The sequence below is a fragment of the Nannobrachium achirus genome, assembly GCF_963921795.1.
Source record: "Nannobrachium achirus genome assembly, chromosome: 16".
In the NCBI taxonomy this organism is placed as follows: domain Eukaryota; kingdom Metazoa; phylum Chordata; class Actinopteri; order Myctophiformes; family Myctophidae; genus Nannobrachium; species Nannobrachium achirus.
The window spans coordinates 39,689,826-39,705,138 of NC_137823.1; the positions used below are offsets into that span (position 1 = coordinate 39,689,826).

Genomic DNA, 15,313 nt, shown 5'->3' on the forward strand with positions numbered 1-15,313 from the left:
TCTGGTACACCACAGCCATTAGCCACTAGCTAGCCCAAACATTAGCCTAGCCAGGCAGCACAGCAGCATAACATAGCATTCATCATTACAAGTCTATAGCCACGACTCACCAGTGAGGACGCCAGGGCTAGCAGAGGGCGATGTTTAATGCCTTCATAGCCTAGGTTGTGTTGTCTTGGTGTTCTGTATATTCCTTTATGCCCGTATTGTTATAATTCACCGAGTCCATGACGCATCCCACTAAGCAATTTGGGGGTTAAATCGCGTTCAAATGACGTCTTCGCCGTAACCGGACGGCTAGCTAGATCCGGTCTGTGACGAGTTTAAATTTTAAAGTTTTTTCACCGGCTAGTATAGACTAGACATTGTATCACCGTCATTTAAACGCCGTTAGCGGCCGCTAGCGGCCGCCGAAAGTAGTGAAAATGTAGTGAAAATGATGGCAGCAAGCAGGGTTTAAAATCACTATTCCTTGGTTCTGAGCGCCGTATGCTACCCGAACCACCGCAGCTGATCGTATTTGTAATGATTTCTTACACTGTTATTATTTGACACTGGGAGTCGACGGGGTTCGAACTCCTGACCTTCTGTTAATGAAACCTGTGCGCTACCGCTAGACCACGGCACAGCTTGTTACTTATATGTATTCCAGCAGCTATTAGTAGTTGACATATCGCCTCCCGCTGTTCGTTTGAGGTCGGTGCATTTTGTTTGACAACACAAACTAACTTAATTTATATTGATGCATAGCTATAAAACGATTTTATTTAATCATTATCGTATGGTGGGGTGGGGAGACATGTCTTGTGTGTTTGTGTCTGTTGGTGTCAGAATGAATTATGTAACTCAGAGAAGTAATAGTATGCTGTCATAGCAGCACCACGGCATTATGCCATTATTTATTACACTTTTAGAATTTTTCAAAGGTATTGCCCAGCACGTCTTTTAGACAGCTATAAGATGTGCAATGGCCAGAAAACTGCTCGGTGGATGCAATTAAACTACAACTATTAAGGTAGAACCGGGATGAGATACTGTTAGCATCTGATAATGAACAACTTGATAAAAATGTATTTAAAAAAAAAGATGGTCTAACACACGTTTGTCCAAAACGGTGATATATCGTTAAATGGAAGCGTTCAGATGACGGCTACAACTCAACTAATGAGGGCTAAACATAACCATTGGGCTAAATGACGGCTAGTGTTTACTGGGATATGTTACGCACGGAGAGACAGACGCTCAGACAAGTTAAAAGGGAAGTCCTTTGAAAGCCATTTCCTCTCTAGACAGTGCCCAGAAGCACATTTCAAAACAAGAGCCTTTCTTTTTTTTTTGTCTATACAATCGATCATTCAACACATGTTTATTTTGAAATTGTACTGGAAATAGAAGTAGCCAATAGCTCCTACTTCACGCCACTGATGTCAGATCGGCAATATTTTTCCCCCAACCCCCCTTTAGGGGGTGCGGTGGGACGTGGGGGAGGGGGTGCGGCCGCACCTCCAGCACCCCTACTTCCCTCGGGTATGACAACACTCCATCGCGCATCAGCCTACTTAACGAGCCGGTGAAAAAGATGCCTGCTGATCGCATATACAGTGTGTGTGCGTGTGCGCTATGATGATGCCTGTGTCAGTGGCACACACAGCTCTGGTCCAGAGCGTCAGCTCCCTATGACAGGCGGCGGGCTCTAAGACTAGACCAGGATTTCTGTACCCCTGCGAGGGCTCAACTTCAATAAAAATAAACTAAACTACTTCACTACTCACCGAACCAACGGTAGTTTTGCGTTGTTGAAAGTCTATTCTCCGCGGTGGGCAACCTCTCAGCACCCCACCCACTCTGTTAAATACATTATTTTTGGCATGAAATAAAACGCATCCAACTCAACCGCCGCTTATTCCCGGGTTGTGTCTGCGGTGGTTCGAGGTGGGTGAGTTTTATTTCATGACAAAAATAATATATTTTACAGAGTGGGTTTGGTGCTGAGAGATTGCCCACCGCGGAGAATAGACGTTCAACAACGAAAAGCGACCTTTGGATGGGTGAGTAGCGAAGTAGTTTAGTTTATTGTGACTGAAGTTAATGCCTCGTAGGGGCTGAGAAATCCTGTTCTAGTCTTTGAGTCAGCCGACTGAGCTAGATGGGGACAGCTCGCGGCAGAGCTTATTCAACATGCTGTGTGGAAAAGTGTAGCCTATCTTACTTTCGCACAGTTAGTGGACTGTTCACTGAATTCATTTATCCCAGATAATAAGGCCTAACATTAATACTAATAATAATAACACACTTTATTTATATAGCAGCACCTTTCATACAGAGACTGCAGCTCAAAGTGCTTCACATGTAAAGAACAAACATCACGATTGCTTCACAAAAAAAAGGAGAAAAGCAGTAATAACAATAAAGTGTAATTATAACCCGAGTTCATGCAAAAAATGCGTCCACAGTAGTAAAATCAATCAGCTGATCTCGACGTTGTGAGCGCTACGTGAAGAGGTGCCTTCTGCCGTTGTAGAACTGACTGCTACGGCAGCGAGGTTTAACGAGGGAGGGCGACTTGTGCCGAGGCACAAACGAGGGAGGGCTAGTGGGCAGTGGTGCTCGATTCCACATCTATGGTGAGGGCACTAAAATACGCTAAAATACGTGAAGACAGCCTGGCTCCGCCCGGCCAAATACCTTCCGACACATATCGCCCTTCCCAAACCAAACAAGGGGGGCTACTTGGAGCGACTAGCAAAGCCCACTACAGGAGGAGCACCCGATTCGACATACTGTTGAAACTCAGGGGCGGGCCTCTATATGGAATACATGATACGCCGCCCGCCTGGACTAACCAGGGGACATTTATCACTTTCCCATGCCCACGTGACTTCCAAAGTGATTTCCAGGGGCTAGGTAAAGACGTTTTGCTATCACAAAACGTAAAAATAAAAGGATTTGAGAAGCTGATGGAATACGCGAACACACCATACATAGCAGTGTTCGATCACGCACGATGGGAACTGGATTAGCTGCCGCTTTAACAGGTAGGAGAAGCCAGCAATGAAAGACATAGAAAAAACTTCGGGCTCCTCGGCCGTTAACTACGAATGAGTTAAGATTATATGGAGATAAGAGGTTTCTTCCCGACATCAGCGATATCCACATGAAGAGGGTAAAGGAAAGTGTTTCCAGACAGTTGACAGGCCGGCCTCTTGACAGTAAGTAGTCTGATTGTAGCCGGGGGGAAGCTGTTCAGGAATCTGGTAGTCTTTTACCCTTGACACTACGGAACAGTAGGCCTCCCTGCCCAGCCGACCGTGGTCGTAGTAGTAGTGAACAGTTTGTGTCTGGGCGTCTAAATTTAGTAAGAAATGTATTCCGGACTGTTACTTGTAACATAGTGTTTCTACAGTACATTTGAGATTTTTACTTTTACTTGAGTAAAAATGTTTTACCTTAAAGGGCAACTTCACCTCTGGGACAACCCGATCTTATTTTATTGTGGTTTGGGACACGATCAACACAATCCTGAGTAATTCTTTGTGTTCAATCTGTTTTTTGAGATATTTTAGTATTTCAGCATGTACTAGTGATGCTGAAATACTAAAATATCTAAAAGCACAGATTGAACACAAAAAATTACTCAGGATTATGTTGTCGTGTCCCAAACAACAATGAGGTGAAGTGGCTCTTTAAGTACCATCACTGCTGGAGGGAAGCTGCTCTACCATGATACGTTCTTCAGTTCAGCTCTTCAGTTCAGCTCTCCTTCGGGTCTCTCATTCTCAGCATTCCTGCCATTCCATTTATACATTCGTTGCAGGTGTAACACCCAGGATTTGAACCTTGGTTCTTCTGGGAATTCCCCCCTTGGACATGGGATATATTTAGCTTTTCGAGCAGGCAGGGTTGGTTTACTCTGTTACGCATGCAAGCAGCGGCCTGGTACATCCATACGGTCTAAGGCCTGTCAACAGCCTGTCTACGGCTGTCATCAACCTTCATTCATATTTCTCTGAAGTCGAGATGGCTGTTTGGCCATAAACAAAGCCAACAAGGACAATGTCACAAGACACTGAGGGTACTAGCGGCTAAAACCAAGGAGTAAAGGGCTGTAGTTTTCACATTCACAGATTGATTGCACCCCACTGACATCCCTTAGGGCATCACAAATAGGCCTGTCACAATTATGACATAATCGCCTGATTGCAGCGACTTGAGTCATCGCAATCATTTTGCACAAATTGTTAGACTTGTTCTCATTCATCTGAGATGAACAGAAATTACAAAAATGTCGTGAATCATGATTGTGACCACTCTAATCACTTAATGTATAATGTTTAAAATTCATGATAGTTTCCCTTTCAAATCTATGGGATTTTGTCAAGCTGTCTTGCACACATTTTGAATAAATGCATTAAATTAAATGTAAAATGATCACCTACTGTATAATGTCATTCCCAAAATAAGTTGAAAGTGGCTAAAATATATTGTTGCTGTCGGACATAAACCTCATAAACCTAAACCTACATATTTTAACTTTTTGTGTTTTTTCGTAAATTAATGTTATCATACTACCGCGTCAAACAAAAATAGCAGATCGATAAGCTCGAAGCACGGCGCACAGCGAGACACATTTTGAGCTTGTCGATCTGCCACTCTTGCTATTTTTGAATTTGAATCCTGAAAAGTTGCAGTTTTGGACATAATGAGGTTTCCGCCGACAGAGATGATATATTTTAAGAAAATATAATTTGCATCCTTAATGGGAAATTAGTTTGCACAATTTGCAGTAGTAGTAAAAAAAAATAAGTGAGCGGTGCCTTTTTGGTGGCCACTTGTTATACAGTAGTTCTAGTGCTCAGTGTGAATGGCCCTTTAGGCTGCTCAACAGTGCCACTTGAAGGTAGGTCACCAAACATAAAGACATAGGGACTTATTGTAATAATATATTACATATCGTCATTGTCGGGTGGAAACCTTGTATCTCCAAGTTTCAAATGTGTACGTTCTTTCTGCTTCATCGTACAAGGCCGTCGCACAAAAGTAGTGAAAACAGCCGATCTACAAGCACACAACGCCTCGCGGTGCGAGGCGTTGTGTGCTTGTAGATCGTCTGTTTTCACTAGTTTAAATCATTTTTAAAATGATAAATGCAAAACGAACGGTTTTGGACATCCAAGTTTTTCACCCGACAACGACGATATATTGTAATAATTATGGTTGTCACAAAATTGCAAGGCGCACCTGGACTCGTCTCACTTGTGCCTCGGCAACGGTTTTTTTGAGAGCCTCTTCTTCAGAATCCCTTTCATGGCGGTTAAGCGTGAAAAGGCTGACAGCACACAGACAGACTGGGAGCGCCGGGCGGCAATCCCTGCGTCTCTTTCTTCTGGGCTGGCTCACCTGTGGTAGTGTGCAGGGAGGGGCGTGTGGGTGGCGGTTGGGACGTCCATCTACGTGACACCCCAGACATAGAGTCACTCTGTCCGCATCAAGGTGTGGGCGGTGGGTGGGACGTCTATCTGTGTGACACCAGAGAGAGACTCACTCCGTGACCGCATCAAGGTGACAGACGGCTTCCTCTTGGCTTTGCACTCTCTCGGTTTTCCACACGTACTTTTTCCTCCCTCGTCCTGATTGGACACGTTCTTTCTGCCTTTGTTTCCACATTCAGCAATGTACTGTAGCCGAGGCTGGTTGTATCGCTCTGCCCGTCTCTACACACACACACACACACACACACACACACACACACACACACACACACACACACACACACACGTACTATACTTTTAAGGTCACCAATAGGACGCCGATTTTATGAATGTTAACAGTATTTTGACATTTCTTTGGTAATTTTTAACCATAAGGCTAATGCCAAAAATTCACTAATCTACACGTTTACAGCGCTGCAACGCGCTGTAAGCATATAGATCAGTTACTGTAGTTTCAGTGTAAACCTAACCTCTAAATACACACCCCTAACACTAACTTGAAGCTTTTCCTAATTGTAACCCTCATTCTTCAAATATTATTTGTTAACCATAAAACCAACATGTTCACTTGTCAGGACCAGGAAAAGACTTTGTCACAATGTATTTTTCTCACAATTCTACTATAGTTCAGTACACATTTCACCCTCACTAGCATATTAATACAAGTACGCGCGCGCACACACACACACACGCGTAGACACACACACGCGCGTACATACACCAGGCATTGACACTAAGGCTTGCCCACCTGCCCCCGGCAGGTAAATAAAACGTCAGGGCAGGTGAAGTTGGCTTTCAGGTTGCCCGACAGGGCAAGTGCTCATTTGAGAGGGGACACAAATGTCTATAAACACAACACGAGATATCTGTCTAAACACCTGAACGTGGCCAGTGCACTGTGTCTTCTGGTCTGTGTAATGTAAAATAAGAGCACTATTTACCTATAATGTGCTGTTTTTACTGTTGCTACATTTAAAAATATAAAATAACAAGTGTTATGGGTTTGAACCCAAACCATAGACATATATTCAATCATAGCTAAAGTATTTGGTATTTGGATTTGGAGGTATTGAGGTATGACATTTTATCGTACCTATCATTTTTTAATGGACGATTTACTTTTCGGGCAAGTGGGCATTACCTTCGGGCAAGTAGAACATGACCTGTACTTGCCCGATGGGCAAGTGCCTCTGAGACCTTAGTGTCAACCCCTGTACACACATGTCCGCTACATAACACCGTGATTAATCGCACACACCGTTTCACATTGATGCCGAGGCTCTTCAGTGGCTTGCATCTAACATATTGGAAGAAACTAGAAAATAGTCTTTTATTGATCTATTTTCATGCAGGTCTTTATGCGCCCTGGAGTCTTTTTCTTTTTGTTGCTGTCTGGACTGGCAAGGACCAGACAAGGACGTCTTTGACTGAGTCCCTCCCTGGCTGAGTGATAGCGCTTTGTTATTGATGTGCCTGGATGAAAGATGTTCTGTTCAAAGTGGAGATCATAATGAATGTAGATTTTAATACACCAGAGGGAACTGCTATTCTGTGCCATGTTGTTACGGTCTGCCTTCAGCTACGAGAGCAGCACACCAATGCCAAGATCACACAGTAGCACAGCCTCAGGTGTCCTTTAGATTTTATTTCCTTAAAGCGGTTTCATTATTAATGTTTTTGAAGATAACTACTTTGTTTAAGCTAGGGCATCAGGTTAATTTGGACGTTGACATACTATCCCATAATCTAGACAACAATATCCGTTGCATTTAAAGGACAACTTTAGTTTTTTACAACAAGGGTTCATATTTTAGATTGTAATTAGAGAAAAGGAAAGATGAGTGTTAAAATGTTTTCATTTACGGCTTTCTATCGTTTTAGCTATTTTAGTATTTTGATTTCAGTGGTTGGGGGTATGCGTACAAGTGGCTAAATATGTATTTTTTGACATAATAAGCTGACAATTTATTTTACTATTTACACCAGCCCCCATAAGTCATGAAAGATTGTGGTGCATCTTGGGAATGGGCGTTAAAACCACTAAAACGATAAAAAGAAGTAAATGAAAACGTTTTAACACTCATCTTTTCTTTTCTCTAATGACTATCTAAAATATGAACCCTTGTTGTAAAAAACAGTTGTCCTTTAAAGAAGAATGATTATTGTCTCCACCAGCCGAAGGCTTGGGGGAGAGTATGTTTTCCCCTTCGTCCGTCCGTCCGTGCGTCCGTCCGTCCGTCCGTGTGTCCTCGCAGTTTGTGTGCAGCTAATCTCAGTCGCCGTTGGCCCGGTCGCTGCCAAAGTGAGCACACACATTCCCTGGATGCCAATCTAGAACCTCTGCCCTAAATTTTTCAAATGGGTCTTTTCTAGCGCCACCTAGTGGCCGATGTTCGCAAAACACATTTCTGTGCACTACTCTTACAGATTTTGTCCAAAAATCCTACAAATCAGTAGGCAGTATCTCGACAGTCATGTGATCGACACAGATCTGTCCGATTTTGCATATTCCTTCCTGATTGGCTAAAATTGGCTTCCAAAGTTTGTAGGATTGAGACGTTTTGAACAAAATGCCTCAAATCCCAAACGCAAAGTGCAATTATCATGAAATCGCGCACACACGTTCCCACTAGGCCGAGGAAGAAATGCCACTTAATTTTTTTTAAATCAGCCTCATGGTGGCGCTATAACAGGCCGATTTGTGGTTTTACCTATAACTCCATCGATCAGTTTCAAACTTTGTAAGCGCACTCCCTAGAGACTAAGGATAAACCTTTGCCCTGCATTTTTCACATCAGCCTTTTATAGCGCCACCTTTGGGCAGACTTATGTAAAACACATTTTTGGATATTACTCCTTGAGATTTTATCCAAAAATCACGCAAATCGGTACACAGTATCTCTATAGTCATGTGATCAAGTCCGATCCGTCTGATATTTCATATTCCATCCTGATTGGCTAATAGTAGCTTCCAAAGTTTGCAGGATTGCTCCGTTTTTGAACAAAATGCTTCAAATCATCAACGCAGCTTGCGATTACCGTGACATTTGCCACACATATTCCCACTACGTCAAGGAACAAATGCTACCTTTTTTCACATTGGCCTGTTATAGCGCCACCAGCAGGTAGAGTTTAGCAAAACACATTTTTGGAACACAATGCGTCAAATCATGCATGCAGCGTTCGATTTCCATGAAAGATCTATGGTGAAGAACACATGCCACCCTTTTTACATTGGCCTATTATACAGTAGCACCACCGGGACACACGGCCTGGTGGAGACCTGTGCTCGGAAGAGCACTGCTTCTAGTTTGGAAATGATTTAACTACTTATGTAGAAAATAGGCAATCTACAAGCCTGCAACGTGGCGCATTGTGACCCCTACAGGTCTGTCACTCTGAGAGTGTACAAATCGAACCAATTTGACAAGTAAAAGTTCATTTGGTTCTCAGTTATGATGATCCGTGAGATGTTAAAGTTTGAGAACCACCGGTATTTGTAATTGTATAGCAGACGTTAAGTCCACATGCCATCTCTGACGTGATAAAAGCGGTTCCGGAAACGGTTCCACATGTGATGGAACCGATTTCAGTTCCTCAGTATTGGAATCGGTTCCTCTGGTTCCAGAATCCCAACCATTATCAGCCAATTCACAACGCAAGAACTCAGAGCTACAACTGTGGTGTCACATTATATTTCAGGCAAGCTCATTAGGCAAGGGAATTATTGGTGCTGCTCATAATTGACCCGGGGCATGTTTGCAGTGTAGTAACACCAGAACGGCTACAGTACATCATGTACAGTATGACATTAGCCAAGGCTTCTCTTCTGTATGAGGTGTCAGACATACTGCCTGCTGTTTGCCCAGGTATTTTAACCAATTAAGATTCAGCAAATAGCATATCTACAAGCTCACTATGAGCTATGTGCTTGCTATTTTTGAATAGCCAAGGTATAAGATAATGGTTAAAGTGGTTACACAGATGCTTAACGAGTTAGAGGCCACTGATCTGATGATGCAGAGTGAAGGTGAGCAGACATGTTGTCGGTGGCCAGTCCTACAGAGCCTCCAACGCCTTAGCTGCGGAATAATTTATGGTCTGTCTCTCTACCAAAGTTTAGCTGAAAGCTTGTCGAAAGTTGGGCCCTTCTGTCAGCTTAAAATGTGGAACTTCCAGCTGTCAATAGTTAACTGAATGTTATACTTGCGAGGACATCAGAATTTTAGGATGACAATTTCATTTAAATGCCATTGTTATCTGACTTATAATTAGTTGTGTGCCGGTGACATGTACCTAAAATAGCCCATCTGTTATCTCATAATGTGTCCCAGTGCAAAAAGCATAACTATAGCCCCTAAACCTAACCTCTAAATGCCTAATAGTAAGCCCAACACCAACCTAAATATCCTATCCCATCCCAACTACTAATTGAAGCCGAGGCCGATCGGCTCCGAGTCGCATGGACAGGGTCTCACTGCACATGGTTGGTTCTAAAGACTCCAACTTTCGCACACGGATAGCTCAGATCTTCCCCTGCCGTTACTGTACTTGCGTGATGTACAGTTGTACAAAACAAAAAAAGATCAGTAGAATCGCCAATCCAACCAATATGCCCATAAAAGGGGACAAGGACTGAGAGATACAGAGATCTCCATATTTGGGCACATATCCGTTTTTGCGACCGTCAGGGAGCAGTTTACTATGAAAACCTCCACCGGCCGTCGGTCGGTCGGTCGGTCGGTCGGTCGGTCGGTCACACGTCACACGTCACACCTTTGCCCTGCTCATATCTCCGCATCAGTATATAGGGCTTGTTTGTTTATTGTATGACATCACGCCACATCATCAGCTGTGGACTCTGTGATGTCATCGTATCGCATCAGTATATAGGGCTTGTTTGTTTATTGTATGACATCACGCCACATCATCAGCTGTGGACTCTGTGATGTCATCGTATCTCCATATATGGCCATCTCTGTATATGGAGATATAAGTCGTCCATGCCCAAGTATGGGCTGGTGAGGTCAGACTTTGTGTGATGCGTAGGTTATCTCCATATATGGAGATTCAACATTCCAGGTGTAACTATGGCTACCCGTATGACGTGAGAGGTGGAGGTTGTGATATCCGATTAGGGAGTCTTACTGGTAGTATACAGGTATAACATAAATTGGCAGTTGGCCCCCACAAGTACAGTATAGTGATACATAATTAACACACACACACACACACACACACACACACACACACACACACACACACACACACACACACACACACACACACACACACACACACACACAGTGTAAAAAGGCAGACTTTCTTGCTGTGCGTGACTCTGTCCAATTCTTCCTAGCTATAAATACTGTGCTGCTGCAGTAGTGGAGGATATGACCCGTCTACAATCATAGTGTTGAGCACAGAATTTTAATGGGGACTTGTGGCTCGTGCAGAATTCATAATGGCTCTGTTTGGTTACTTACTGTTGTTGTCATGTTAATTTCTGTCTCTGCTCAAACATGCTTAGTCACCAGGTCGCCACACCACCGGTTCTCTTCTCACACATTTTCCATGTCAACGACCCCCAAAGGAATATACTGTATGTTTGTCCGCTGACCCCCATCTGAAATTATTTTGCTCCAGGAGAAAAACATCCTGGGGAACCTTTGAATATTTTATAAACGCAAATCTTGTATGGGGGATACAAGATTGCCAATCTACAAGCTTGCGATCCTCAAGCAAGTTTTACAATGAGACGTGTTTTGAGCTTGTAGATCGGCTATTTTTCAATCTTCCCAAGGATCCCTGGCGGTCCCCACTTTGGAGAACCACTATAAAAGATGGCCTGGTTGTTGTAGCCACCAGTCCCATTATGGACGGGAACACATTTTTGTGCTTTTACCCCTCAAGCCAGGAACACATTTTTGTTTATTGCGACCGTAGGGAGCTACTTACTGTAGAAACCTCCACCGGCTGTCTGTGGGTCAGTCAGTCCGTCCGTCCGTCCGTCACACTTTTGCCCTGCTCATATCTCCACAACCGTTGCCCCCATCCATGCCAAATTTTGCACACACACTCCTTGACTGCCAAACTACAACCTCCAAGGACCCCCGGAGCCCCAGGGACCCCCAGGTCCCTGGGGGACCCCCAGATGTAAATGACCAAATGTGCTCACACGTCACACTTTTTCCCTGCTTATATCTCCGCACCCGTTGACCCGATCCATGCCAGATTTTACACACACACACACACTCCTTGCCTGCCAAACTACAACCTCCAAGGAACCCCGGATGTAAAAAATGACCAAATGTGCAAAAATGACCAAATGACCACCCCAACGGGGCTGCTCACGGGGAATTCCCGGGGACCACCGACTCCTGGTGCTCCAGAACGGATGCAAAAGTGGTGGCGCCCCCAGTGGAGGACCCCCTGCCACTGCAGCGCACATAAAATGCCGTAACTCGGGCTAGGAGCGTCCGGGAGAGCCGGGGCCGGTACCTATTCGTCCGCCAAGGCAACGCGGAGACCCCAGCCCTCATTTCTCACATGGCCCTATTGTAGCGCCACCTTCAGGCCGATTTTTACAACACATTTTTGGACACTGCTCCTACAGTTTTTGCCCTAAAATCACGAATATCACTACACAGCATGTCTACACTCATGTCATCAACATGGATCAGGAAGATTTTGGAAAAACAAATTTTTGCCCTATTTGTGGAGATAAGCCACCTACGGTCGCTTATCTCCCGATTAGGGAGTCTTACTGGTTGCGACCGTAGGTCGCATTTACTACCAAAACCTCCACCGGCTGTCTGTGGGTCAGTCAGTCCGTCACACTTTTGCCCTGCTCATATCTCCACAACCGTTGCCCCCATCCATGCCAAATTTTGCACACACACTCCTTGACTGCCAAACTACAACCTCCAAGGACCCCCGCAGCCCCAGGGACCCCCAGGTCCCTGGGGGACCCCCAGATGTAAAAAATGACCAAATGTGCTCACACGTCACACTTTTTCCCTGCTTATATCTCCGCACCCGTTGACCCGATCCATGCCAGATTTTGCACACACACTCCTTGCCTGCCAAACTACAACCTCCAAGGACCCCCGGAGCCCCAGGGACCCCCAGGTCCCTGGGGGACCCCCAGATGTAAAAAATGACCAATTGTGCAAAAATGACCACCCCAACGGGGCTGCTCACGGGGAATTCCCGGGGACCACCGACTCCTGGTGCTCCAGAACGGATGCAAAAGTGGTGGCGCCGCCAGTGGAGGACCCCCTGCCACTGCAGCGCACATAAAATGCCGTAACTCGGGCTAGGAGCGTCCGGGAGAGCCGGGGCCGGTACCTATTCGTCCGCCAAGGCAACGCGGAGACCCCACCCCTCATTTCTCACATGGCCCTATTCTAGCGCCACCTTCAGGCCGATTTTTAAAACATTTTTGGACACTGCTCCTACAGTTTTTGCCCTAAAATCACGAATATCACTACACAGCATGTCTACACTCATGTCATCAACATGGATCAGGAAGATTTTGGAAAAACAAATTTTTGCCCTATTTGTGGAGATAAGCCACCTACGGTCGCTTATCTCCCGATTAGGGAGTCTTACTGGTTATTATTGTATGTATTGATTTTCTGAAACTTTTCTATGAAAGCCAAAGGTGTAAGCTATCAAATAGTTTTGGAATTTTGTTTCATGCTGCTACAGAGGCTGAGTAATAGTTTTCCAGAGAAACTGGGTAATTTTCAAATCGGACTTAGGTATTTAAGGCTTTTTTTTTTCTTCAAATAAAACTTAGGCCTAAATGGGTTAAATGTCCTTCTTATAAATTATTAAGTATTGTTATTATTATAAATAATTGTCATTGTGTGTGCAGGATGAACAACATGGACATGATGAGAAGCTAGCTGTAGAAAATGACTTTTTTTGTTGTATTCCACTTTTATTTTTTTCTCAGTTCATGCAGACACATTTTACCTCTTCAGACACTTCTAGGTTGTCGTTTATTCTCTCTCCCCCCCCCCCCCCCCCCACGGTGTCTGCTTAACACCACCTCATCCAGTGCGCACTTTGTTACCTTGCACAAGCCCTGCTGGGTCTGCTCTGACACTTCTTTACAACACTGGAGGATAATAATATAATAATATCTTCCTGTATGCCAGTGTGTTCCACTATTTTGGGAACCTGTTGACATTATCACAGACATTCCTTTCATTGAGAGCCGCGGCGTCACACGACATTTGAATCATATTTACTTCTCTGGCACTATCAAGAAATGGGCAAGTATTTAAAAACCCTAAGAGATGAGCAGGATCTCTTGAAGTAACTAGAGCTAGGCTACATTTTAACCAGGAGAATTAATGCATTATACAGTTCAGAAGATATTCAATCATTATTTTATTTTAATGATTTTTGTTGCCAATTCCCACACTCCGACACCAATACATTCCTGTGTAGTCTTGTCAATGTTGCCCCCTACTGTCTCACCTGCCAGCGAGGAGCCCCCACCGGGAGGACGTAGCGTCTCCGTCCTACGCCTCCCGTGCGTTTCTTTAACCAGAACCACCCGAAAATAGGCGATCTACAGGCGCACAACCCGCCAAGAAACATTTTGAAAGGATAAGTTCAGGGTTCCCCAGAACTCAGTACAGTACCTCCTCTAGAGTAAGGGCCCAAATTAAGTTCTGAGAACCTTAAGTGAAACCCAGCCATGGTGAAAGGAAACAACCCCAGAACCTGTGAAACACTTCACACGCCACAACGACATGGTTCACTTACAGTAGTTGTAGTCAAAAAGAGCCAAACGGGCCCTCACCAATGGCATAGTGGTCTGGGCACTTAGGCTCCAAAGTAGCCTGACAGCGGGTTGTGGGTTCGAGTCCCGACAGCCTTTGCTGCATGTCACTCCCCATCTTTCTCCCCATTTCCTGACAAACTACTATCCTATCAATAAAGGCACACCCATGGCTGAGTGTGTTTGTCTAGACATCACCCAAGGCGAGCAACCGTTAAGTCCTGATTGTCTCATGAGCATTCTGTCTCCTTCCTCTTGTCTCCAGATCTGCACCAATATATTCCGGACTCTTCCACCGAGTGACAACCCCGACTTTGACCCAGAGGAAGATGAGCCAACGCTGGAGGCTTCATGGCCACACATACAAGTAAGCCTATAACATCTCTTTTATTCTCTCATAATATTTCTATTGATTTTTACATTTTATAACAAAACAATACAGACAGCTCAGCTCAGACACATTGCAAAACACAGATACAAACTAGAAGCAGTGCTCTTCCGAGCACAGGTCTCCACCAGGCTGTGCATCCTGGTGGTGCTACTGTATAATAGGCCAATGTAAAAAGGGTGGCATATGTTCTTCACCTTAGATCTTTCATGGCAATCGGACGCTGCATGCATGATTTGAAGCATTGTGTTCCAAAAATGTGTTTTGCTAAAGTCTACCTGCTGGTGGCGCTATAACAGGCCAATGTGAAAAAGGTAGCATTTGTTCCTTGGGAATATGTGTGGCAAATTTCACGGAAATCGCAAGCTGCGTTGATGATTTGAGGCATTTTGTTCAAAAACGGAGCAATCCTGCAAACTTTGGAAGCCAATATTAGCCAATCAGGATGGAATATGAAATATCAGACGGATCGGACTTGATCACATGACTATAGAGATACTGTGTACCGATTTGCGTGATTTTTGGATAAAATCTCAAGGAGTAATATTCAAAAATGTGTTTTACATAAGTCGGCCCAAAGGTGGCGCTATAAAAGGCTGATGTGAGAAATGCAGGGCAAAGGTTTATCCTTAGCCT

At 44.4% G+C, this 15,313-nt stretch overlaps 1 protein-coding gene across 1 annotated transcript in view; it reads left to right on the forward strand.

Annotated features, from left to right (window-relative positions):
- ppp2r5a (protein phosphatase 2, regulatory subunit B', alpha isoform) overlaps window positions 1–15,313 on the forward strand; it is a 111,209-nt gene that overhangs the window by 65,642 nt on the left and 30,254 nt on the right. The window contains exon 3 of the mRNA XM_080743983.1: window positions 14,555–14,656. Within this exon, the coding sequence (XP_080600109.1) occupies window positions 14,555–14,656 (102 nt within the window). The remainder of the gene's footprint in view (window positions 1–14,554; window positions 14,657–15,313) is intronic.